Source organism: Dermochelys coriacea, chromosome 2 (genome assembly GCF_009764565.3).
Source record: "Dermochelys coriacea isolate rDerCor1 chromosome 2, rDerCor1.pri.v4, whole genome shotgun sequence".
Lineage (NCBI taxonomy): Eukaryota > Metazoa > Chordata > Testudines > Dermochelyidae > Dermochelys > Dermochelys coriacea.
Genome location: NC_050069.1, coordinates 78357775 through 78384521, shown reverse-complemented (window position 1 = coordinate 78384521; position 26747 = coordinate 78357775). Strand labels below are relative to the sequence as shown.

Sequence of the window (26747 nt, the reverse complement as noted above, 5' to 3'; positions counted from 1 at the left end):
TGATCCATTAATCTTCTTTAGCTGTCACTTAGCAACAGAATCACAAATTAAGGTCAGCAAACCAGGAATTCTTTTTGGTGGGGTGGAGGGTGATAAAAACCATATTGTTCCTTCAAGTGATTGCTGAATGCCCTTTGCTGCTAAGGCTGACTTGAAAAATACTGGAGTGTAAGCGCAAATTCATGATAAAATTCGCTGTACAGCTAATACAGTATTACACAGTGCAGCTCCCGATATAGAAAGCTAGTTCAAAAATTGACACTGATTTACACAATTACAATGCTCTTACTTATACCGTGCTGCTATAATTTCAATTATGTGCCACACTGTGCTTTTTAGCACAGACCTGACAAGCGGCAGTGCAAAGCTGCATTACCCCAGCAGGAGCACTGGAAGGACAAGGCCTCTCTGAGCAACTTGGTTACAGTACATCATGGTAGCATGCCAACACACAGCCTGTCCTTAGGAGGCTGTCCTGGACGCACCCTGCATGGTGTTGACTAGTGTGAAGGGGGGTGTACACAGACCATGGCCCTGCCTCCTCACCACTACTTATGGGGTGCCTTGTGCCTGAAAAGAAGTTAGCAAAAAGCAGACACTGGTTTCAGGGTCTGCAATGGTGGGCAGCCCATGCATGGTGAGGAAAAAGGGGTCTTAAGCTCCTTGTGACACTGCTATTTATTCATAACAAATGCACCACCCACAACCAACCTTATATTCATAGAATCACAGGACTGGAAGGGACCTCAAGAGGTCATCTAGTCCAGTCCCCTGCACTCATGACAGGACTAAGTATTATCTAAACCATCCCTGACAGGTGTTTGTCTTAAAAATCTCCAATGACAAAAATTCCACAACCTCCCTGGGCAATTTATTCCAGTGTTTAACTACCCTGACAAGAAGTTTTTCCTAATGTCCAACTTAAACCACCCTTGCTGCAATTTAAACCCATTGCTTCTTGTCCTATCCTCAGATGTTAAGGAGAACAATTTTTCTCCTTCCTCCTTGTAACAACATTTTATGTACTTGAAAACTGTTATCATGTCCCCTCTCCGTCTTCTCTTCTCCAAACTAAACAAACCCATTTTTTTCAATCTTCCCTCATAGGTCATGTTTTCTAGATCTTTAATCATTTTTGTTGCTCGCCTCTGGATTTTCTCCAATTTGTGCACATCTTTCCTGAAATGTGGCACCCAGAACTGGAGATAATACTCCAGTTGAGGCCTCATCAGTACAGAGTAGATTGGAAGAATTACTTCTTGTGTCTTGCTCACAACATTCCTCCTAATACATAACAGAATGATATTTGCTTTTTTTGCAACAGTGTTGCACTGTTCACTCATATTTAGCTTGTGATCCACTAAGATCCCCAGCTCCCTTTCCACAGTACTCCTTCCTAAGCAGTCATTTCCCAAGTGGAGTACATTGCATTTGTCTAGATTGACATCTATTTACTTCATCCTACTTACTTCAGACCATTTCTCCAGTTTGTCCAGATCATTTTGAATTTTAACACTGTCCTCCAAAGCACTTACAACCCCTCCTAGCGTGGTATTGTCTGCAAACTTTATAAGTGTGCTCTCTATGCCATTATCTAAATCATTGATGAAGATATTGAACAGAACTGGACCCAGAAGCAATCCCTTTGGGACCCCACTCGTTATGCCTTTCCAGCTTGACAGTGAACCACTAATATCTAATGTCTGGGAACTGTTTTTCAACCAGTTATACACCCACCTTATAGTAGCTCCATCTAGGCTATATTTCCCTAGTCTGCTTATGAGACAGTATAAAAAGCCTTACTAAAGTCACGATATACCATATCAACCACTTCTCCCTCATCCATAAGGCTTGTTACCCAAAAAAGAAGGACAGAGGAGTTATGTGGCCCTGTGGCCTGCCAAAAGGCCACTATTTCATTTCCCGGCTGTGATAGCTGTGTCCCTTCAGTAGTCATGTTAAGGTGGTAGAGGCTTGCACGTCTCTGCCATTGACTGAAAATAGGGTAACCTATGAGCTCCTCCATCTTTGTTATGGTGGGAAGGGTGAATCTAATGATATAGCACAGACTGATTGTGTGGCAGTTGTTATTGATCACATCGCCTGCAATTGTGGTCTTTACTCAGGAGCAAAGTGTCATCTGAGTGTGACTCTGTCCTTCAGCCCATGCTGTTGAATGCAAAGTCAATGACCAGTGACGTGATCACCATGATGTGAATACGGATGAAGGTCCTCACTTTGCATGCATAACAGAGAATTGACTGGATGCTGCTGTAGGCCAATTATTTGCCCAGCTCATACCAGCTGGAGTACTCTGTTCAGCATGAGCTAAGAGAGGGCCAAGGAGGTAGGGTGGCTATGTTGTTTGCATCTGTCTTAAAAAAAACAGTAGGTCTGCTGCTTCAGTTATGGATCTGAGAATGCATACCCACATGGCAGGAGATTTCCAATATTTATTTTGCAAAACTACTCAGCGAACCCAATCAGGAATGGCACCTTTCTGTGCTAGGTGCTGTACAAACACACGAAGATATGGTATATTCTTCCTGAAAAACTAAAAGCAGCAGTAAGCATTCTGTACATGCAAGTGTTTTTATATCTATATCATGTAGAACTATTATGGAAGCACACGGTTCTATAGTTAGGGCTGAGTTGAATTATGCACTTAAAGCAGGGTATATATTTTTTGCTGTGGCATTGAATGAATTCTTTCCCCCTAGAAAACATCACACTGAACTATTCAGGAAATCTCCACGCGTATAACCGTTGAGCATGTTTCTGATACATGCAGTAGAATCCAGTCTTCCAACCAGTTGAGACGCTGGTAATGGGTTTATAAGCACAGAAGGTTTATTAAAATATAGCTCTTGCTCTGCCAATTAAAGTGGCAATTTGTGATTGCAATCATGTGCCCAGCTCCAGGCAGGCAGCACTTTGCACAGAATGCATGTAGGTGGAGGCTTTGTCTGTATGTGGAAAAAATATAGTTGGCCTCATTTTCACAGTCACAACACTATCCTAAGCCACAATTACCAGTTAAGCTCCTGCTAGTTCTGTTTGTTTTGCTCAGGGCTTTTCAAAAAATGATAATTGTCCCCAATTAGCACAAAACTAGCTTGCTTTCCCTCATTTGCAGGAAACAACATGAGTTGCAAAGTCTAGGAGTCCTAAGCAGGGGGCTTGGCCCCTGCATTTTCTACCTGTATGGAAAGAGTTTGGGATGTTGCTACTGAAATGTTTCACTGCTGGGAGTCAATTACTGACCGAGTAAGTCCCTGGCTTTCACCGCCTCTATTTTGTTAAAGCCTGATGGCATTTCAGTGGAGGCTTTTGGTTCAGTTGCTCTACACTAAGAATTGTGGCTGCTCAACCATATATTTTGCAACTACTCACTTTGTCATCTCCTGCTATGTGCTGTGTTTCTGCAGGGTCTGAGGTCTGGTTCCAAGCTTCTCTACCACACTGAACACTGGGCAGACCCCAGAAACAGAAAGAGAAAAATCCTGAAGATTTTATTGACTTCTAAATCAAGATACATTCAACCATGTGCAGCCCCCTTTGCTTTGCATGCATGAGCAAGGTTTTTCTCAAGATCACATTTATGTGCATGTACAAATACACTTATCTATGTGGACCCAGCAAATTCAGTTAATGAATTTGGGGCCTGATCCAAATTCCACTGAAGTCAATGGTCAGGCCCTTGTGTGACCACATTCTTCATATGTGTGTATATGCATGACCCATAATTACTAACCTGTATGACAGTAACTGTATTGATTGGGGATGGGTGACAGAAAATGGAAACCAGTTAATTCAAACAATGTACTTGATAGCTGAAATCTTGCTATATAGGAGTTGAGACATGGTACTTACTAATGCAGAGGTGAGACAGAGTTCCAGAAACCTGACCAGAAGCACTGAGGCAATTATTGAAACAAGACAGACAATGGTCTGTGTTGTATCATCACAGCTCAAAGTGAGCAGTGAGCAAACACAGATATAGCTTTACTAAATGACTGATATTCATTTATAAACATCCAACATGATACTCCACTAAAATATCCCCATGGTGTGCAGCTCCTGAGCAAGATGATACCTCAGACACATGGAAACCATCTCAATCCAGCAGCCTGTTAGGGAGGATGACCATTCAACCAGGTTCTCTACCTAGACAAGAGTGGGGATGGACCCTACCTCATCTTGCAGGAAGTGATAATCTCCCCAAGTGTAAGGCCTCATCTTCCTTTACCCAATCTTGATTCCCTCCCGGAAGACAAGATCCAAGGTAAGCTCACCTGAATGTGTTGAGCCCAAAATACCTGCAGTACATTAATTCCATGATTATGACAGGCCACGCTATCCAAGAACACATGCAAGAATTGTCACTAACATGCACAAGGAAGTCACCTAGAATACTGAGGACTCCAGTGCTACTCCCAACAAAAATAAGTTGAGACAGGAATCTAGAGGAATAGCGGGGGGGTCTGTAGACTAATAACTCCCAAATTTCTTTTATTGCCAGGACTCTCAGGCCAAGACGACACACTGAGATGAATCCAAATAGTAACATATAATATACTGAACCCACTCAAATGAGAGGTGTAAGTATCATTTCATAGATTCATAGATTCTAAGGCCAGAAGGGACCATTCTGATCATTGAGTCTGATGTCTTGGATAACACAGACACAGAATTTTCCCCAAATAATTCTTTTCTAACTAGGACATACAGATAATCTTTTTTAAAATAATCCAATCTTGATTTAAAAATTACAATTTTTCAACAGCATGTTTTATGCAAGGTAGAAGAAACTTCCAAGCAAATTACAATGCTGGAACTGAGAGCTAGGGAGGAAAAAAGAATTTCCACATGTCCATTTGTATTAGGTACCAGAATAAAGTGCCTGGGATCATTTGACTAAGCATTTAACAATCTTAAACAGCAATATACTGAGCAAAGTACACATCTGTGATAGTTGACAAAGGATTCACAGCAAACATATGCACAACCTAAAAAGGTCATAATCTGGCCCTATAGACTTGAGTTAATGATAATAGTGGCTACGGATAGGTTATTCAGTGACAACACAACCAATAGAAGTAAAGGTCATATTAGATAATATAATTAGATCAAAATCAAACCAATCAAACATATTTCAATGCAAATATGCTACCTTTTCTGCAGTTTCTGAAACATTTAGTTCTTTTTATAAAGCAGTCTCCCACAGTGTCCCTTTCAAGTTTCTATCTTGCACCCTGTGAAATCTGCGAGTTCTGTTTTTTTTCCTGAAGAAAAACTTTCCATCATGTTGCAGAATTTTATATCACCCACTACCACAGCAAGTAGCACAAAATAACTTCATAACTCAAACCCTCTATTCATCATGCTAAGAAAATTTGATCTTTAAAAATCCTGATCTTCTTGATAGCACAAGCTGATTCTCAGTAATATGGAGAGGTTAAGAGAGATATCATCTCTGTCTCTCTGTGATTCAATTAACATTGTGTATAAACTGATTTTGGGGTGTTGGGTTTTTTTGGCAATCATTTGTCTAGGCTGATGGATTAGCCTCTTGGCTTGAATGTGTATTAAAGTAAAAGAGCAGAAGTTCTGTTCTAGTGGGATGGCAGGAACTGCAGCTAATGAAATAATATCTCTCAGAAACTATTGTGCTCATTTGCCCAGTGACCTCAGAGTTTAAACTCTTCAAAGTGAGAGCTTACTCAGATGAATTGGTACCAAGTGAATTAATAAATTACAAAAGCATCACAGCAAAAATTCACTATTTGGATGTTTCTTTTATAGGGTTTGGGCTCCGTCCCAGAAGCTTAGAGACATGAATAAATAATTTGACTTTGACTTTATGCTTTTAAAGAAAATACAACTTAAATGTTTTAATTAGTTCTAAATCCTTCTGGTAGCACTTTTAACCTTCTGTCTTTTACAAGCGCACTTAATACACAAGATAAATATGTATTTAATAACTACATGCAAACCACAAGAAGTACTTCCCTCCCCTTCTCTCAATCAAAATATTAACTTAAGAAAAATGTCTTAACGATAATTAAAATTGTAAGTACATTTATGCTCATTAACCCAGAGCTAAGTGTCCCATAGCCAGTTAGTATTTACATATTTAAAACACTGTGCAAATATTAACCCTCGATACCCTTCAAAGGAAGGAAAGTAATATCCCCAGTTATACAGATGTGGTAACTGTGGCACAGATGTTAAAAGCCAATCCAACAACCACTGAAGTCAATGGAAACACTCTCATTGACTTCACTGGACACTGGATCAGGTTCTCACTGATTTGCCAAAGGCCACATAGCAAGTCAGTGTCAAAGCTGTATTTAGAACACAAGAGCTCTTGACACCCAATGCCAATGTTCATTCTTCTAGATTTCAAGGGAACTAATGTGCCATTTTTCCCACCCTCCCTTAAAGGTATAGGCATACTAGTTTGAGAACCTACGGTTTACTTATCTCCCAAATACAGTTCACTGTGATGTTATTCCACAGTAACAAAATAAAATCCAACCACGCCTTTCCAAATAGATAAATGATTAAATTTTTTATAGAGCCTACAAATTCATGAACTCTTTGGGAAACTCATTGTGGAAAGCTATTCAGATTTCCGCATCACAAATTCTAATGTCTGTTTTCCATCAGATATTAGATGATCAATCATACCATCAGAAGGTTACAGTTTTGTAGTGTCCAAAGTCAATTGTTTAAATACAGTAATTGTAATGGTCATTCCTATCAATTATTCATGTAACAATACTTGGTTTCCTAATTAAATACAAATTAGATGTAAATACAACAGAAAACAAGGTTAGTAGTGAAAGATAAGAGTGTGCATGTATGTGTGTGTGTGTGTGTGTGTGCATATGTGAGAGAGAGAGAGAGTGTGTGTGTGTGTGTGTGTGTGTGTGTGTGTGTGTGAGAGAGAGAGAGAGAGAGAGAGAGAGAGAGGTGTATAGTATAGCGTCTGGAAAACAGCTTTGAAGTAAACAAGAGAATTAACAGGACATGTTTGTTCTTGACCTGAACTCTGTAATGCTTCCAAATAGGTAGCATGCTTTCATTAAAAATATGTATTAATTTTAACTAGCAGCTGGTGAACTTCAAACAATTTGGCATTCAGCTAAGCCCTAAAGGGTTGGCATATTTGAGGATTATCCACATGTTTCCATAACCACTTCCTTCTGTACCCAACCTAGTCTCTTGCTGAGCCAGCCAGAACCCCATACCTTTACCTAACCCCTATCAAGTCTCCTGATTCCAAACAGACCTCTTTTGTCTAGTGCTCCAGTTCCAACAGGCCCCAGCCACTTATTTTCTGTTCCCTGATCCTTTCTATACCTTTTACCTTCAGTGGAGGGACAGCCCTTTTCTGGCAATGCTTGCAGTGGGCTATAGTCATTCTATTTAAATTTCATATGCTCCAAGGTTCCCCAGGAGAGAAGAGCCCCAGAGTTCATTACCTTCCTACTGATTCCCACGATGCCCTAGGACTCACAGAATTGAAGATATAATTCAGACCATCTTTAATAAATCGAAAGAGAAGAGGAGGAGAGATTGGTTTGATATTTAGGCTGAGAGGCAGAATATTTCCATATCTCTGTATCCATCCCTACTGACAGCCCTGCCAAAAGGACAATGTTATTTTGAATGAAAATAAAGTACGTAATACTAGATACTGAAATATGCTATTCCTATAGATAATTTTGTGAAGCTGAAATCTTGCAAAGTCAAGAAAGTCTGCTTCTTCCAAATTCAGTGTCCAACCACAGAGAAATCTCATGTGAAGCTAAAAGAAATACTTTCCAGAGGTTGCCAATATTATGGCCATGGTGACATTTTGCTGAAAATGGGATCATTTCCTGTTTTATCCATTAACATTCCTTTGGAGAGTCTTAAGAGATAATGGCAAAACACTGCTTGCAGATCCACAGGACAGATCTCTGATTCCCTTCCATGTGCAGAAAGTCCACTGCTGGATGTGAAGGAAAGATTTGCCACGTCAATCTGGCGGCAGAAGTTTTGATTGCAAGATGTGAGTAACTCCCATTGGCATGCAAGGAAACTGAGACTGAGTCTCAACTGCTGTACACCTTGTGTGGTCATTTTTAAATGTGCAAAGTGGGTGTAGAATGCTGCCATTGCAATTTTTATGGGTGGGGATTGTGTCTGTTTCAATGTCTGTACAGCATTCAGCACCCAGGGGCCCTTCTAGGTCTCTGTAATATGTTTTTTTAAGTCAACAATACCTTTGCACATGTGTAAATGACTACACAAGAGAGTGGAAAAATTAGACCAGTTGTATCACTTTGTCCTTTAAAACTTCTCTCTAAGGGCTTGATCATGATCCAATTCAAGTCAATGGCAAAACTCCCACCACCCTAATGATGCAGGATCAAGTCCTAAAAGCTAAATGTACTTCCACCTCGAAATTTATGCCTCCTTTTTAGATTTTGAAAATGATGAAGAACTATACTACTCGCTTTTTCAGTTAAGATAGAAACTGCTCGGCCATGCCAAGACAAAAAGCAAACAGTGACAGGTGAACAGATAAAATGAAAATCATTTATTATCACTGTTATTTGCCATTTCTTGTATGAGTTAAGTTCACAAATATATGCCATTAAATAACTAGGGGTGAAATCCTGGTCCCATTAAAGTCAATGGGACCAGGATTTCACCATAGTATTTTTTGTGTATTTTGCAGCGTTCTATCATATTCCACCTATACCGTATCATGAAAGGCAATATCACTCTGATTGGACAGCTGGTCCCCAAAAACTTTATATGAAAAAGGAAACATGCATGGGAGTAGACAAGGAATAAGACTAAACATATAAGGAATTCTCCCGCTATAAGTCAGCAAGGGAACTAGGGCCTGCTATAACCAGTTACACAGCCAGAGAAAAACAAATGACTTGCATTATTTTACATAGGGTATTCTAACAGCCTCATCTCCCCAGGCAAGGTTCATGTTTGTGTGGGTTACTTAATCTCTTCGCTCCAATGATCCTGCAGTCCTTCCACATGCAAAAGTCCCATTGACTTCAGTGGCAGTTCCATGTATGGAATGACTGTAGGATTGGATTGTTTACTAAGTAAATAATCAGAATCAGCAGGTTTGAAGTCATATGGGCATCAGATAAGCAGCCTGTTCTGTGGTAGGCTTGGGTATAAAATCCCAAATCCCATCAGCTTCTAGCTGCTGGCAAAGAGGCTCACTACCAGCAAACAGAATGGCCTTTCATTCTGTGCTTCTCGTTTTCTTCGCTGGACTGGTATTTTTGTCTGAAGCTGCACCATTGGTAAGTATTTTGGTATTGAAGGGAGAATTTAAATGATTGCAAATAGTGTAACCTCTCTGAATACAGGCACACACATCTATTTTATATTGTGTGCATTACTAGCCTAAAACCAATTCCTGCAGTCATTGCCATGCTACAATGGTCTGGTACTGCCATTCTTCTCATGCATTTCCTTCAAAATTTACAGCAATTAAAGTCAATTTTTGGATTCAGCCAGCTATTATTTCAACGGTCTTGGGGCTCATTTGCTTCAGTGAAGTTAAGGTAAGGGGCTGGTATCTAGAAGATTTCGGCTCTATTCCTGGTTCTGACAGTGATGTTAGGCAAGTCCCTTTGATTCTCTGTGATTCAATTTCTATATCTGTAAAATGAGGATAATTTTACTTTCCTCACAAGGGTTTTGTGAGGCTTAATTGTTTACTTCTTATAAAACACTGCAAGATCCTCAGATGGGAGATGCTATTGAAGTATTACTAAGAATTAAATACAGTATAGCAAAATTGGAGGAGCCAATTTCCTCCCAGCCTAAGGGATATTTCTAAGGCAATGATGCTGTTTATCAGAAGCAGAGGCTGAAGTGATTGGCCTAAATAGATACTTATTCATTATTTTCTTGTCCTTTTCTGACCGCATTTAAAGATACATCCTTAATTAGCAAGTTGTTTTCCAGAGCTATTTATTGCCTTAAACAATATCTACATGTTTATTCTTCAGGCTTTCCCTGAAGTAGTACAATGTACCCAATCTAAGATTATTCTGGCATGAGAAATACCTATTTGTGAACTATACTGTGTATAAAATACTACTTTGCTTGGAATGTGCCCTCATGTGGATGTTAAATGCTGCAAGTATGGCTTTTCTGCTCTTTTGAAGAAGATTTCTAATGGGCATGTTGAACATGCCCTATATAGTTTGCTGCACTACAAAAACCTTTTCTACTTTCTCAAGGTTTCCCATGGGTCTGTTGATTCCAAGTGCCCTCTTATGGTGAAAGTTCTGGATGCAGTTAAAGGAAGTCCAGCTGCCAATGTAGCAGTTAAAGTGTTTAAAAAGGCTGCGGGTGGAAACTGGCAGGATTTCGCTACCGGGTAAGTTCTGTTTTGCTATGAAACTTTCAAGATGTCTTGAAGAACAAAATGAGATATAAAGGGGATTCTGACTGGAAGATCAACTTATTTATAGCTTGTCCCTCTTACTTTGTAAAAAGCATGTGGGGCCTGATCCGAAGCCCATTGAATTCAGTGGGATTAGGCCCATGATGAAAACATATATTAGTATGGAGAATTGCTTCAAGTTGTTCATCTTACCTTAGTGAGGGAATATTTTAAAATTTTCTCTAGTTTTCCAAAAGGTGCTGCTGCTGTACCTATGTTTAAAAAAACCAGCAACCTGTGCACCTGACTTTCTATATAATTCAGGGTAGCCATCTTGATATATAGTAGGTCCAGAGCTTTGTTTGTAGAGAGGAATCCAGGCTCTAAACTTTGTTAGAAAGCCCTAAACATGCACACAAGAAATGCCCTTTCCTACTGCTTTCACTTACACAAGTGTAAGTCAGGAGAAACTCCTTGGACAACATTACACTGGGGTAACCAAGAGCAGAAGAGGGTCCACAATATTTGTTTGTGGTTCTATTTATGGCACTTCCATTGCACATATTACTGTGGTGTCTGAGCAGCTCACAACCTTTAATGTATTTATCCTCAAAACCACCCCTCTGAGGTTGGGAAGTATTATTATTCCAATTTTACAGATAGGGAACTGAGACACAGAGAGATTAAGTGACTAGCCCAAGGGCAGACAAGAAGGAGGAAACTGAAGCCAGGCCTCGCAAATGAGCACCCTAGTCAATAGATCTTCCTTAATATCTTTTGCTAAAGATTTTGAGACACTATTTACTTCTGTCTGCAGCACTGAGACCTTTGTTTGCCTCTGTCTCTAGGTATTTCACAAACAAACCCTGCCTGTACTATACAACATAGCTGAACAAATCTGAAGAAACTTCCTAGAGCTAATCTAGGAACATTCAAAAGGGATTTATGGATTTAAAGAGTGAAATCCTGTATAAAACTTAACATTTTTGCCAAGCTTCTTATGCAGGATGATGGGACAAGTCTATTGGTCTGTAAAAACCACAGTACACTTTTCTGCCATCATTAGGAACACTATATTCTTTTAAAAATATGTGAGAGTAGTCTTTTAATGCATACATAATGTGATTATATGCAATCTACAGAGGAACAAGATAAATACTACATTCCCTTAACTGTGTGATATAACAGTTTAGACTGCAACATTGTTCTTAATTGCCATTTGGGGATATATCCTGCAGCTTTTATGAGCCAGTAACTTCCATTGAAGTCAATGGAAACTACAGGTATTCAATACCTCTGAAAATCAAGTCACTCTTTTTTAGGCATCTGAATATGAATTTAGGAGACTGACTTTAGACACACCAAATTTGGAAAATTTTGCCTGGGAGATCAAGAGGAAGAATTATTATACTCTAGTGTTTTTATAGAAAGTCCACTACACTGAATTCCTTCCTGAATGGCATGGTGTTAATTCTTTCCTGGATATGTGGCTAACACCCTGCTACTTTCAAACACACCACTTGTTTGATCAGCTGACAAATTTTGAGACATAGGATTTTATAACCAGTGGGCTTGCAGTACTGTTATTTTGTACTTTAAACAATCTCTGGTTACAAGGTTTACAGTACCTAACCTGAGTCACAAGACCTGGTTAATAGTGGTTCTAGACCAGGGGTTGTCAGACTTACTGGGCCTCTGAGCAGCATACGACAGTCTTCAGAAGTTCAAGAGCTGGGGCACACTTGCCAGGAGCTGGGGCTTCAGCCCCCTGCCCCCGGAGGTGCCTGGCCAGGCTCGATGCTTGAGCCCCACTCCTGCTGAAGCCCCGAGCCCCAATAGGTGCACCCTACAGGGCTGATGCTCCTCTGTGCTGAGCAGAAGCCCCTACCGCACTGCAAGGCAGAGGTCCTGAGCTCCCCCCCAAGTCTGGTAGGTGGAGAATGGGAATGGGATGGGGGTGGGGTTCCATGAGCCGCACTTAAATGGTAAAAGAACCGCATGTGGCTCACGAATCATAGTTTGGCCACCCCGTTCTAGACCTTAAGTATAAAACCTACTTAAAAACAAGTGTGCCGAAGTTGCAAATATTTTGCATAATTCAGAAAGTAAAATAGTAATTTGACCAATGCCAAGAAGTGGAGAATTTGGAACTTGGGGTTGCTCAACATTGTTAGGATGGCCCCTGCACTGCTATTACATTGATTCAGAATGGGGTTTTTAACTGTTGTCCCAGGGATACAGGACTTTAGCAGACAGTAACAACAAAATTACTAATAGGTTGCCTGTCATATTTATTTTGATAGATGAATTAGGAGAACCCGGAGAGCCTCTGGCAGTGAGAGACTTACAGGAAAGGATGTTTTCTATATTAGTGCCCCATTTACTCCAGCTTTCACTGGGACAAACTTTCATCTTGTTTGCCTACCGAGTTACTTAAAATCAAACTAATGCCTGTGTCCTTGTTCCTCTACTTTAGTGTAGATGAACAAAGTGTAACTGTAAGTTCAATTTAGGGTCCCATTACAGCTGGTGGCTAGAGAACTTGTTCAACAGCACCAGTCACAAGCAAAAGTTGCATTTCTGTTTTACTGTGTGTTAAGGATGCATAGCTGTGTGGCTCTCTCTGCTTCTGATTTAGTGAACGCGCCCATAAATGTGCCTGCCCAGACTGTTGTCAGTCAAGAAACGGAAACAGAGTCAATGTTTACATCTCCTTCAACTCAATATACGTACTTTTGCGATTAGTGTCACCTAATTGGCAAACCTCCCATCGAGAACTTGTTTATGACGACTGCCACATCACTGTGGTCCGCAGGATTGAGCGGTCTCCAGATCTATGTCTTTCTGCTTACAGAACACCATCAGAGCTCTGCAAGACCTAACATAACCTACACAAGCTGCTTCCCTCATGCTGCTGGGAGTTTCCAGTTTGCACCACTCTAAAACCTACCCCCCAGAGATTCCTGGTGAATTAATTACCACAAAAACAACTAGGGGCTAAATTCACAAAAGGGACGTAGGCATTGCAATGCCGAGATTACAGATCCTAACTTTAGGTGCACAGGCTCTCTATACAATACATGGGGAGAGTTAGGCAGCTAAGGATGGGATTCACAGAAGCCAGCACCCTGATCTGATCTGTCTACTCTAGCAAACAGGTAACGCCAAGAAAAGTGGCATGGCCTAAATCCTGCCCCACCTAAGCTCATGTCTGAGGGAGGCCCTAGCTATGCCTGGGATTCACAGCTGTGAACCCCTCTCCTGGAATTAGGTGCCTAAGCCAAGTCAGTGGTTTTTAAAGAAAAAAAATGAGGACGACAAGATAGCTTCTAATAATTTTTTGGACCAGGGACAAGAGCACTCACCTAGGATGTGGGGTTCAGTTCCCCACTCTTTGTAATACGGAGCATGGATTTGAACTTGCCTTAACCACTGGGCTATTGGATATTCTGCCATGGAGCTCTCTCAGTCTCTCCTATTGAAGCTGTTCCACTGTGTATAACTAATTCAATAGTCATTGGAGCCAGGGCACTGGAATCTGGCTCTCCCACATCCTGAGTGCCCTGGCAAGTGGGTCTAGTCAGTCATTCTCACTCTCTCTGGCCTAATGACTATTTAATTATTCCCTATTAAGACACATTTCTTTGTTTAATATTAAGACACCTGCTGTAAAAGTAATCTTCCTCTCCAGGGTGAAAGTTTTAATGCTGTATCTCTCAGGTCATTCTTTAAAGTCAGCACGACTCTAAATGGCTAATCATTTAGTTTATCCAAAGTTAAAACTTCGATTTTCTAACAAAGATCTTTAATAACCATAATTCATTTTATTGATCATTTTGAATTTACTGCAGCTTTTTAAACTAAAGTAAAAAAAATCTCTTTGGATTATTTGACCAATTGTGATCATCTTAACCATTGTAAAGCATTCTACAGCATCCCTGTGGAAGATCCTACCATATAAATGCATGTTTCACACAAAATTTGTGTGAAAAATTTGTGTAAAAAATTTTAACAAACTCTAATGATTTCCTCTCAAAAATATGAGTGAGTCAAAATCAAAAGTTTCCCCAGAAAATATTGACTAATTTTTTCAATTATCCAGTTGGAAGAATCAAGCCAAAAAGTGTCATTTGGAATCACCATTTCCAGATGAAAATGTCATTGATCAGGTCACATTGTTTTCATTTCAAAAAATGTCAATTTTTGTTTGTTTTGACATTTGGGGAATTTTTCAAGTCACACAAATTTTCAAGATTTTGGTTTTACATTGCAACACTCCAATTAAGAATAGAAATTAACTTTGAAATGTCAAAATTTCCCCTGGGATGAAAATTTTGTTTTCTGAACTGCTCTAGTTGTAATGTCCTGAAAAGATTCCCTCTTGTATTCATGACCAAAACTTTGGACTATTAGAGAGAAACTCTACAAATATTCAAGTCTATGTTTTAAACAAGACCCAGTGCATGATGGCAGGCAAATTTGGGAATATGTTATTACCTCACAGACCTTCTGAATATCTGGATACAATCAATAGATACATCTATTAGGAAGTGTTATTTTTATGATGTATTATGCTATGGCCATGGCACTTACAGTGTATATAGGGGGAGGTGCCCTTCTCAGGGTATGTCCCTATAATACTACATTCTATTTCTTAACACTACATCTTAGTGTATTAAGAAAAGCACCTTGAATTTGGATTAGCAGTATTTAAAAGGCAGGAGGAGAATTAGAATACAAGTGACTTCATTAAGAAGCTTAATTCAAACTGAGTTTAACTGAAAGTATGCAAGGAAAGCTAATTCCAGTTGAGTTCTGAGGAAGAAGTATGGTCTAGTTATTCAGAGGATTAGGAGTCAGTTAACTATTTTAACTCTTCACTTGAGTGTCATTGACCTAGTCACTTGTACTCTCTGTGCCCTCATGTTTCTGCAAATATAGCGCCTATCACATATTTTAGCAATTCCCTTTGCCAAAATTAGTTCTGTTGTGGGTTAGGGTTTGAATTTTGAAAATGAGCTACTGCATATGCATTTGAATTAGTTTATGTCACAAATTTTAGTCCAAAGCACTATTTCATTCTGTGGAATACGGTCCAAATCAATAGGATACCTGTAAACATTTGAGGGCAAAGTTTAATTTCAATACAGCACATGTCCCATGAAGAGGATAAATTACATTATTTCAAAGGTACTTTACACCGAGCAAATTACATAAACCCCAAGACAGCAGGAGTGTAGGTAATAAAAAGCTTTCAGTCACCATGCACAGCTTTATAATGAAATTGACAATGTAATTGGAACAGGTTTTTGAGCTCTACTACCTACTATTTTACCGTCATCCATAAAAGAGAGCAACACCCTTGAAACAACTCCCTGTATTCCTTATGTGCTAAGTGCAAATGCCTCCTTTTCTCTCTCCTTCCTTCCATCCCCAATACACACGATGAAAACATTTTTCTAAAGAAATTCAGACATGTCTGTTCTTCATTCATGAGATTTCTGGAACAACATAGAGAACAAGAAGTTACAAAGTACCCTGAAGGAATCTTAATCTTCAGAAACTCAATGTAAATATACAATTAAGACAAAAATGGTTTAATATTCAGTTATGCTTAATCAGGTAGCCAAACTGGAGGGACAGCCCTTGTGTTTCTGCACTGTCAAGCATGCAAGTGAATAATACCTCCCAATGAAAATGGTGGACACATCATTTGAGATAGTCAAACTAAATGCAAAACCTATTCATAGGTTTTTCTCTGTTAGGCAGAACCTGTTGAACTAAAAATATATGACAGTTTCACACTCACAGAGGTTTTGTTTACAAATCTGTTAATTGAGGCCTTAAGGAACTATACCACTACAATGATTAATAAAATAATAATAAATGCTGCTATGTCAGGGAACCTGGTTACAGCTCAACAGTCTCCTAATCTGGTTACAAAATTGCTCCGGTGTGTTGAACAGACTGGTCTAGCTCTAATCTGGTAATGAAATATGGTTCTGGTCCAGACCACAATGAACATTGGAACCAGACTTGGAACCAGACCAGCGGACAACCAGGTTGTAACCAGACTTCCTCTTTGATTATATTTGTGTTATAAACATTACAATCATGGGGTGTGATTGCAACTCATGTGGTCATACCCTTAGACAAAGAGTTGCTGTTTTTCACTGGTGCAACAAACATTTTTTTTTAAATTCAACCCTTAATTTGAAAGTGTTGTCTCCTCTATCACATGGCTGAAGAAGACCCACGTGCTATGTTTTTGCCTCTTCAGCAGATGGAGAGCCAAAAGTGGAAGGACAGGCTTATTATAAATACAATCTACACTCAGACGTATTACAACTCTCCTTTTGCAGGGCCTAATTTAGGGCAAACTTCTGCATCATTGAAATCCCCTGGGAGTTTTGATATTTACTCTTACGAGCATAACATCAAGCCCCTAAGGATTTTTTTCTGGTACTATTAACATACACTTGGCTATAAGACTAGGAGCAGCTTGCTTGCTGCAAAATTCCCTGAAGTTCTAGAATGGTGGAAATGCCACTAGATGTATACTCAAGGTGGGATTTTCAAAAGAAACTCAGCATTGGTCTAATTCTGCTCCTACTGAAGTTGAGGGCTTTTGAAAATCCCACCCTCAGAAAACTTCATTATTTGTAAGTAAACACTATACTCAGCTGCTCTTCCCAAAGATTGTAATAATCACAATTTTAATGATTTAAGTAAGACATTAGCAACCAAACCAGTATAGCAAAAGGCACTGAACTTTGAGAGATAAAATACCTATGATTTCATCTAGTTTATCTCTTGTCAGCACTGGCTTGTTCGCTATTTTCATGGCTATTATAGATAATTTATTGGCAATACATTAATTTTGCTTTTGAGTTCATGACTGTCATGTGTCATTAACTCTTTGGTATCTGCAACACAAACTTGAACCATAGTATTCAAGCTCATATAACATACTTCCAAAAGCTATTGTTGCCTTGCCTTCTCTTTCCCTTTGATTAGCTGCATTAGCCTCTTGTACTGTATCCTCCTTCTGTTGCTACTACGCCAGTGATCTTTGTATCCAACGCTCCTGGAATGTTTTAGTCCCAAATCCAGCTTCTGCTGGATCGGGCCTAAACTAGAAATAGAGTCACATCGAAAAGTCTAAATGGGGATTCCATCTTCTCTCAAGTTCTGGGTTGTTCACATCTGACATATTGATTCTGTATATTATAAAAATACAGCCTAACTGCAAAATTCAATTTGGACCCAAACTTTTTAGTGGTTGTTTTGATGAGAGATTTTGGCTTATGCTCAATTGTTAGCTTAAACTGAAACATGGCTAGAATACGTAGGCTAGCATGATTAAATAATTTGCAGCTCAAAACTCATAGTTACCTACAACAAACTTCTTCAGAATCTGATCCTCTCCCTTTTGCAAGTGAAAATACCAATGAGCATTCACCAATTACTCTTTTTTTTTATTTCACTGAATTTTAACCAACAAGGTGCAATTTATAAAAAAATAATAAATGAAATAAATTAACCTTTTCGAGTCAGTTTATTCTAGATACAGTTTATTCCCACTGGACCAAATTGTGGCCCCCAGAAAGAGGTTTTACATCAACTTCAAAGGAACTAGACTTTTCCCTTTACTTTGTAATTAGAGTAAATCCTCCTTCATTGAGACTATTTTGCATCATTGCAATTCATTTTGGTACAAAAACTTACAAGTAAAATGAAGGGTGTGTGTGGAAAGAAGAAGAAAGTGAAAACAATACAACTGATTTCTTCTCTGATCATCATTAGGGTCCTTTGTCTATCCCTCTCTTCCACATCCCACTCTATGTTATCTGCCTAGATAGCCGTTCTCACAGGTGGCTATAAAACTGGTGACTCCTATTAGCTTTTCAGACTTCAGCCCCATTCTTTCCTCAAACAACATCAGGCAATTATAAAAGATTGTGAAGTTATTTCATTCATAAATATTTCAAGAGGAAAAGGCAAAAAAACACCCCTCATGTAGAAAATGGAAAATAGTTTTGGAAATAAAAACAGGGAAGAGGAGCACGGAGCTAGAAACCAGCTACATTACCATTTGAACGACAATTTTAATTCAAAAAGATCTAATTGTTTATACTGGCTAGATCACGTCACAACTACCCATTCTTTTCCACTTTTCTGTTTTAACCACCTGTTGTATTTTATCATAAACCTAGCTGGTGAACTTTTTGGGCCAGGGATTCTCTTAATTACTCATTTATACAGCATCTAGCATAATGGGTCCCTGATCCTCAGTTGGATCCGTACAAACTGTAATTCAAATTAACAATACTAAAATAAAGATTTTATTATCATGCGACCAGAAGAAAATACCTTCAGGGTCATATAAAAATGCTTCAGTAGGCACATTTAAAATGTTTAGCCTCATATGCTTATAACAATTAGTCAACAGATCTTTTTCCCCCCAAAAGTCTTCCTTCTTCCGTAATTTTATCGTGGCAACCAGCATGTCTCCTGTCATCATGACCAGCCTTTTTCTAGGCTTCTAATTTTCAGTTCCAGAGCATGCTTAATGCAAGTTAAACACCAGATTAAAAATTGGCCTTAGCCATTGTCATGTCATAACAGCAGCAATGACAAGCTTTCTGCAGCCCAGGCTTGATTTGTGAAGTATATGGCTGAGCTGGTAGCAAGGATAGGCTCTGTGATGCTGGGAAGTATACGCTGCACAGAAGATTGGGAATTATTTCAGATGAACAGAACCATTCAGTGGGGTCCGAAGAACATGGCTTCACATCTGTGCTACTTAACATTCCACACTGTCTATTGCCATTATACACCTGACTGTCAAGATAAAGTATTTATGTGGATACTTATTGTCACAGGAAAACCACAGAATTTGGGGAGATCCATGAACTCACAACAGATGAACAATTTGTAGAAGGCGTATACAGGATTGAGTTTGACACCAGCTCTTACTGGAAGGGACTTGGCCTTTCTCCATTCCATGAATATGCTGATGTGAGTATTCATGAATATGCCTTATATCTTATATATTGAGCAGAGCATCTACTTAACCAAAAAAAAGTACATATTCCTGTAATGCACAAAGAGTAGCACTATGCATTGCAGTGTTTCATCATACCATACAGCATCATGTGAACAAAAACTTCAATACAGCCAATTGGAACCAAAGAGTTCCTTTGTAAGTTAATGGGCCAAACTCCCTGCTAGTGTAAATGGGCAAAATTCCACTGAAGTCAATGGAGTTGTGCCCACTCAGCCCAATAGAGAACGTGACCCAAATTAATGTTTTTGAATAAAGCACCAAAGATTTTAAATGTTCTGCAATATGGAAATGGAAGTCTTTGCTGGGATGGATGCAAGGCTTTAGAGCCCCGTAATGAATGGCATCAACAGAACATAAATTGGAAAAGGTCTCTATTTATATCAGAGGCATTTCCTTGGTTTGAACAGCAACTCCAGTTTCAGTAATCTGGAAATCACTGAAATCTCTTCAATTTGATGCCACAGAAAGTCAGACATATTATCCAGTATTTTTTGCCTACACATCATTTGTTAGTAAAGTTCAAAGTGCATTTTCTCCCAGATCACTTCTAAAGTATGTGACAGAAAACTGCAGCAAACAACATCTAGGAATAAATTATAAGAGAAAGGAAAAAATAGACAAGGCTTTTTGATACTATTCTATCTAAATTTCCAGAAGAATTGAGGTATAATTGTGCCTTATGTTTTTCTTGACTGACTGCCCAGCACTTCTATTTATTTATTTTTTAAATATTCTAGAATGTTTATATAATGCTTCCAGGGGAAAACAGCCTCATTTGCGGCTTGCCATTGAGTTCTATTTAAATTTCCTAAAAGACTGATTCAGCTATTCTGAGAACATCTACAATACATTGTAGATTGCATTTTAAATCACAAACTTGTTTTATGTTGCTAAGCCCTGAGCCTGCAAGGTACCGAGCACGCTTCCATTGTCTTCTGAAAGCACCACTCGGTCAGGGCCTAATCCAAAGCCCAATGAAGCCAGTGAGATTCTTTCCACTGACTTCAATGATCTTTGGATTAGGCCCTGAACCCTCTAATAGAGATTTAGATTTATCTAAAGGCATTAATCTGTTAGAATATCTTGCATCTACTTTATTAGGTTTGTATAATTAATGAAAGATAAAACCTATAACTGAAAGAAATCAGCCAAATACTACTCCAGGGAAGACTATATGCTAAATCTAACACTGAGGTAGTTTTAGAGCATATATGTTGTGCTTCAAGCTTACAAGTATTTTCTTTTCCAGGTGGTTTTTACCGCTAATGATTCCGGTCATCGTCATTACACCATTGCTGCTCTCCTCAGTCCCTTCTCTTATTCAACTACTGCTGTAGTCAGTAACCCACAGGAATAAGTATACACTGAAATCATCCCAAAATATCCTCCATTGATAGAATTACCATAGGTTTTTAGGAGGAGGTTATTTCCTATAACTAATGGCATGCCTTTTTTGCTACAGTAGTCCTTATCATTTTGTAACCTGGCTAAAAACCTCAGGCAAGTCAATAAACGTTTAAAGAAGAAACAGTTGTGATTTTCTCAGTGATGTTTTACTTTGTTCAGAAGGGAGACGTCTGTGCTAAAATGCAAAAGAAACTTTGTGTAAAAAAAAAAACAACAACCCAACACTGGCCACTCAGAATACATCACCCTTGACTTAGTACAGTAATCAGTAACTGGGTCCCGTCCTACACTATTAGAAAATAGATCAATTCATTGTCTTATTCTGTGTTTGAAAGAAGTTAAATTTTGCATGGTATGCAGTAAATATCAAGAGCTATATTTGCCTGTCAGCATACATGCTTAAATCCCAGAGATAGCTGAACTAAATCTAATAAAATAATAGTCATATTTATATATTATTTGTATCATGGCAATGACATGGGACCAACTGACAACGGGGCCCCATTGTGCTAGGTGTTATACAAACACAGAAAAGACAATCACAGCATTAAAGAGTTTATAATCTCGACAGAAAAGAGATGATGACAGATAAGGGGATATAGTATACAAGCAAATTGAACATAAGAACGGCCATACTGGGTCAGATCAAAGGTCCATCTAGCCCAGTATCCTGTTTTCCGGCAGTGACCAATGCCAGATGCCCCAGAGGGAATGAACAGAACAGGTAATCATCAAGTGATCTATCCCCTGTCACCCATTCCCAGCTTCTGGCAAACAGAGGCTAGGGACACTATCCCTGCCCATCCTGGCTAATAGCCGTTGATGGACCTCTAAGGCAAAAAGATTCTTTTCTCCAAGAATCAGGCAAGCACAGACAATACTGAAGGGGGTTTATTCACGCTACCGGGAAGATTGACAAGCAGCTTCAAAAATATTGTGCCATAGTGGCCAGATATATACATTCTCTTATCAATTCATTTACATTTATCTGTACATATAGAGACAGACATTGTTACAACCCTGAACAAAGATAAAAATAAGAACAGTATGTGCATACAGAGGTCATCCTACTTGCATCAAACATTTATGGCTACCTTGCAGGGGAAGGAGACGGGGTGCAGGTTGGGGGAGGGATGAGTGCTTACAGACATCCAGTGGGTTGTGAAGGGAGGGTTAGCATTGTTCTTTCTTACCGATAAGCTGAACTAAGTTATCAGGTATTGACAGAAACTATGTCCTTGCTTCTCAGCAGTTTCTGTCTTTTTTGCTGGCTACATTTTAACTCCTTCCTGACAGACCTATCCTCCATGAATTTATCTAGTTCTTTTTTGAACCTTGTTATAGTCTTGGCCTTCACAACATCCTCTGGCAAGGAGTTTCACAGGTTGATTGTGCGTTTTGTGAAAAAACACTTCCTTTTGTTTGTTTTAAATCCGCTGCCTATTAATTTCATTTGTTGACCCCTAGTTCCTGTGAAGAGTAAACAACACATCCTCATTTACTTTCTCCACACAAGTCATGATTTTATAGATCTCTATCATATCCCACCTTAGTCATCTCTTTTCCAAGCTGAAAAGTCCAAGTCTTATTAATCTCTCCTCATACGGAACCCATTGCATACTCCTAGTCATTTTTGTTGCCCTTTTCTGAACCTTTTCCAATTCCAATATATATATTTTTGAGATGGGGCCAGTGATCAGCAGGGGCCGGTTCGCACAAACTGATTGTTAAATTTTGAAGCAGTTTTAGAACCGGTTGTTAACCTGCTTCCCTGCAGGGGGCTCTGAGGCTTTGATGGGCTCCAGCCGGGAATTCCTCCTCTGGCCGCTGGGGGCGCTGCGCTGCGGGAGCCATGTGGGCTGCTGATGCTGCTGCTCCCCTGGCCCTGAGGCTTCCGATGCTGCCTGGAGGGTCCCCGGCTGCTCTGCTGGGCCTGGGCTGCGTCCTGCTGCTCTCCCCATGAGTACCCACCACCCTGCCCGCAGCCAGCCCCTGCCTCCAGCCCCCGTCTCCAGCCACCCCCTGCCCTGCCCACAGCCAGCCTGTCTCCAGCCACCCCTGCACCCTCTGCCCTGCCTGCAGCCATCCCCTGCTGCACCCCCTGCCTGCAGCCAGCCCCTGGCACACCAGCCCCTGCCCTGCCCGCAGCCAGCCCGTCTCCAGCAACCCCCACACCCCCTGCCCTGCCCCACAGCCAGCCCCTGCCCGCAGCCAGCCCCTGCCGCACCCCCTGCCCTGCCCGCAGCCAGCCCCTACCTCCAGCCAGCCCCACACCCCCTTGCCTCCAGCCAGCCCCGCACCCTCCTGTCTCCAGCTAGCTCCATACCTCCTGCCCTGCCCTGCCCTGCCCACAGCCAGCCCCGCACCCCCTTGCCTCCAGCCAACCCTGCACTCTCCTGTCTCCAGCCAGCCCTGCCCCACGCCCCAGTTTACACCTGGCCCCACGTTCACTGGTGCCCTGCAGTTCCCAGGGAAGTAACCCTGCACACTTGCTTCAATGAAGGGGGCAGGGAGCAGCTGGGACCCACATATGGGCACACCCTAGGGTGACGAGACATCAAGTGTGAAAAATCAGGATGGGGGTGGGGGATAATAGGAGCCTATATAAGAAAAAGACCCCAAAAATCAGGACTGTCCCTATAAAATCGGGACATCTGGTCACCCTATCACACCCCCAGGGAATGGCAGGGACCCACATGTGAAATGGAGCTCATTTCTAGTTCAGGCCCATCTTTTTAAAAAAGAACATACATCCATATTTTCCCAGACAGGTCAGGCTTTTTGGTTCTTAAATCGCCGTCTGGGAAGAATTTTTAAATTTTAAAAATTTAATTTTCTTTTTAAATTTTAAAAAAATTCCTCCCGGGAAAATACGGACTTTTAGTAACCCTGTTGGTACAAAAAGTACATACTGGGGCACATGCCTTAAATCAGAACTTTTTATAGGGAACCGGTTGTTAAGATTTTGGCAGCTCATCACTGGATGGGGCAACCATATCTGCATGCAGTATGCAGAATGTCGACTTACCATGGATTTATATAGAGGTAATATGATAATATCTATCCCCTTCTTAATGATTCCCAGCATTCTGTTCACTTTTTCACTGCACCTTGAGTGGATGTTTTCAGAGAAGTATGCACAATAACGCTAATATCTCTTTCTTGAGTGGTAATGGCTAATTTAGACCCCCCCCCCCATCATTTTATATGTATAGTTGGGATTATGTTTTCCAGTGTGCATTACTTTGCATTTATCAACATTGTATTGCATCTGCCATTTTGTTACCCAGCCACCCAGTTTTGTGAGATCCCCTTGTAGCTCTGTGCATTCTGCTTGGGATTTTACTATCTTGAGTAGTTTTGTAATATCTGCAAATTTTGCCACTTCACTGTTTACCCCTTTTTCCAAATAATGTATGAATATATTGAATAGGACTGGTCCCAGTTCAGACCCCTGGGGGACAGTACTATTTACCACTCTCCATTCTGAAAACTGGACCATTTATTCTTACCCTTTGTTTCCTATCCTTTAACCAGTTACCAATTCATGAGAGGACCTTCCCTCTTATCCCATGACAGCTTACTTCACTTAAGAGCCTTTGATGAGGGACCTTGTCAAAGGCTTTCTGAAAAGCTAAGTACACTATATCCACTGGATCCCCCTGGTCCACATGCTTGTTGATCCTCTCAAAGAATTCTCATAGACTGGTGAGGCATGATTTCCCATTACAAAAACCATGTTGACTCTACTCCAACAAATTATGTTCATCTGTGTGTCTGACAATTTTGTTCTCTACTACAGTTTCAACCAGATTGCCCGGTACTGAAGTCAGGGTTACTGACCTGTAATTGCCAGGATCACCTCTGGTGCCCTTTTTAAAAATTGGCGTCACATAGCTATCCTCCAGTCATTTGGCACAGAAGCTATTTAAATGATAGGTTACAAACTACAGTTAGTAGTTCTGCAATTTCACATTTGAGTTCCTTCAGAACTCTTGGGTGAATACCATCTGGTCCTGATGACTTATTACTGTTTAGTTTATCAATTTGTTCCAAAACCTCCTCTAATCACACCTCAATTTTGGACAGTTCTTCAGATTTGTCACCTAAAAAGAATGGCTCAGGTTTGGGAATCTCCCTCACATCCTCAGCTGTGAAGACTGATGCAAATAATTCATTTAGTTTCTCCACAATGGCCTTATCGTCCTTGAGTGCTCCTTTAGCATCTCGATCGTCCAATGGCCCTACTGGTTGTTTAGCAGGCTTCCTGCTTCTGATGTACTTAAAAAATATTTGCTATTACTTTTTGAGTCTTTGGCTAGCTGTTCTTCAAATTCTTTTTGGCCTTATTATATTTTATATTTTTACATTTAATTTGCCAAAGTTTATGCTCCTTTCTATTTTCCTCACTAGGATTTAACTTCCACTTTTTAAAAGGATGCCTTTTTGTCTCTCGCTGCTTCTTTTACTTTGTTGTCAAGTTCATTATCATGAACTTTTGTTCAAAATGCTAAATGCATACAAATATTTGACAGAATTCAGTTAACGTATGCCATTTGTAAATCATCTCAAACATCTCTGCACTTGCCAAATTCAGGTGGAAGTAGATATAATGAAAGAAGGGTTGTCCCTATTTGAAACAAGAAAATACTCCAGTTGGTCCCTTTTAATGGCACAGTGATCTTATGTCCAAACTTGATCTTCTGAAGGTTTCTAGCTGGAGTTCTATGAAACTTCATGTTAGTTCAATTCAGACTTCATATGGAAAAAGACTGCAGAATTTCACTATCAGTCACAACACCAAATAGCTATATAGATCAAGTACTATCTGTTTTCCCCCTGAGCTTTAAGGGGAAGTGCTAAGACAGAAGCATGACCTTTTAACAAAGTTACCTGCATAACAACTCACAAGAAATCTTCTAAAGTCAGCATGGGTTAAGATGCAGACTGATTGTGTATGATTCAGTTGAAGTCATGGAGAAATTGGTTTTTTTGGGGCGAGGGAGAGAAAGGAGAGCAATCATTTATCTAGATTGGTGGATTAGTCTGTTGGACTGAATAGATTTTGTTCTAGTGGGAGTGCAGTGACTCTATAGGCAGCTAATGCAATTGTACCTCTCAAAAATAAATCAGTGCTCATTTGTTAGTGACCATGTAATTTAAATTCATTAAATTGGGAGCTTGTTTAGAAGAATGGATACCAAGTGAATTAACAAATTACATAAGTACTGCAGCAACAATTAACTGTTTGGATTTCCCTGATTTCTGGACTCTGCCCTTGTTACACAACTCTTATAAACATAAGTCAAATATTTTCATTTGGTGCTGTTTCAATGGAATATGTTTCAAAGGTATCACACTGGAGTTTGAAAAACAGTATGTTTGCACTTGCTATGGCTACACACAATAACTATATATTTATTTGTAATAATAAACATAACTGCATACAGACAACAAAATATGCTTACCTAACCACATTCAGTTATCCACCCAGCTCTAGGTTTAATACAATTGACAACTGAATACATGTGTTAAAAACAAAGATCACAAAAAACAAGTCCTTATTTCAGGGCACTGTATGGAGCACAGCCTCTTAAAAAAATTCTCCATCTAGGACTCTCAAACTCATCACATGTTCTTGTCCTGACCCCAGTCCCACAATCCTTTGTGGTCACATCCCACAATCTGTTGGCAATCAAAGCAAGAAACCACAGCTGTTGTGATGCTGGGAACTGATGATGTGTAGGGTGATGCTGGGGGGGTGTTTACGAGATTTCTGGAAGAGTTAGATTCTCCTCGGGGGAGCTGTTGGCTGTTTTCCCACCCAGAGTGGGTGCTAGATGG

At 40.0% G+C, this 26747-nt stretch overlaps 1 protein-coding gene across 1 annotated transcript; it reads left to right on the top strand.

The window, feature by feature from the left end:
* Positions 1–9175: 9175 nt before the first annotated feature.
* Positions 9176–21024, top strand: LOC119851386 (transthyretin). The gene is made up of 4 exons (XM_038391152.2): positions 9176–9332; positions 10281–10420; positions 19312–19447; positions 20746–21024. The coding sequence occupies exons 1-4, from the start codon at positions 9264–9266 to the stop codon at positions 20851–20853; spliced, it is 453 nt and encodes a 150-aa protein (XP_038247080.1). The 5' UTR covers positions 9176–9263; the 3' UTR covers positions 20854–21024.
* Positions 21025–26747: the final 5723 nt, after the last annotated feature.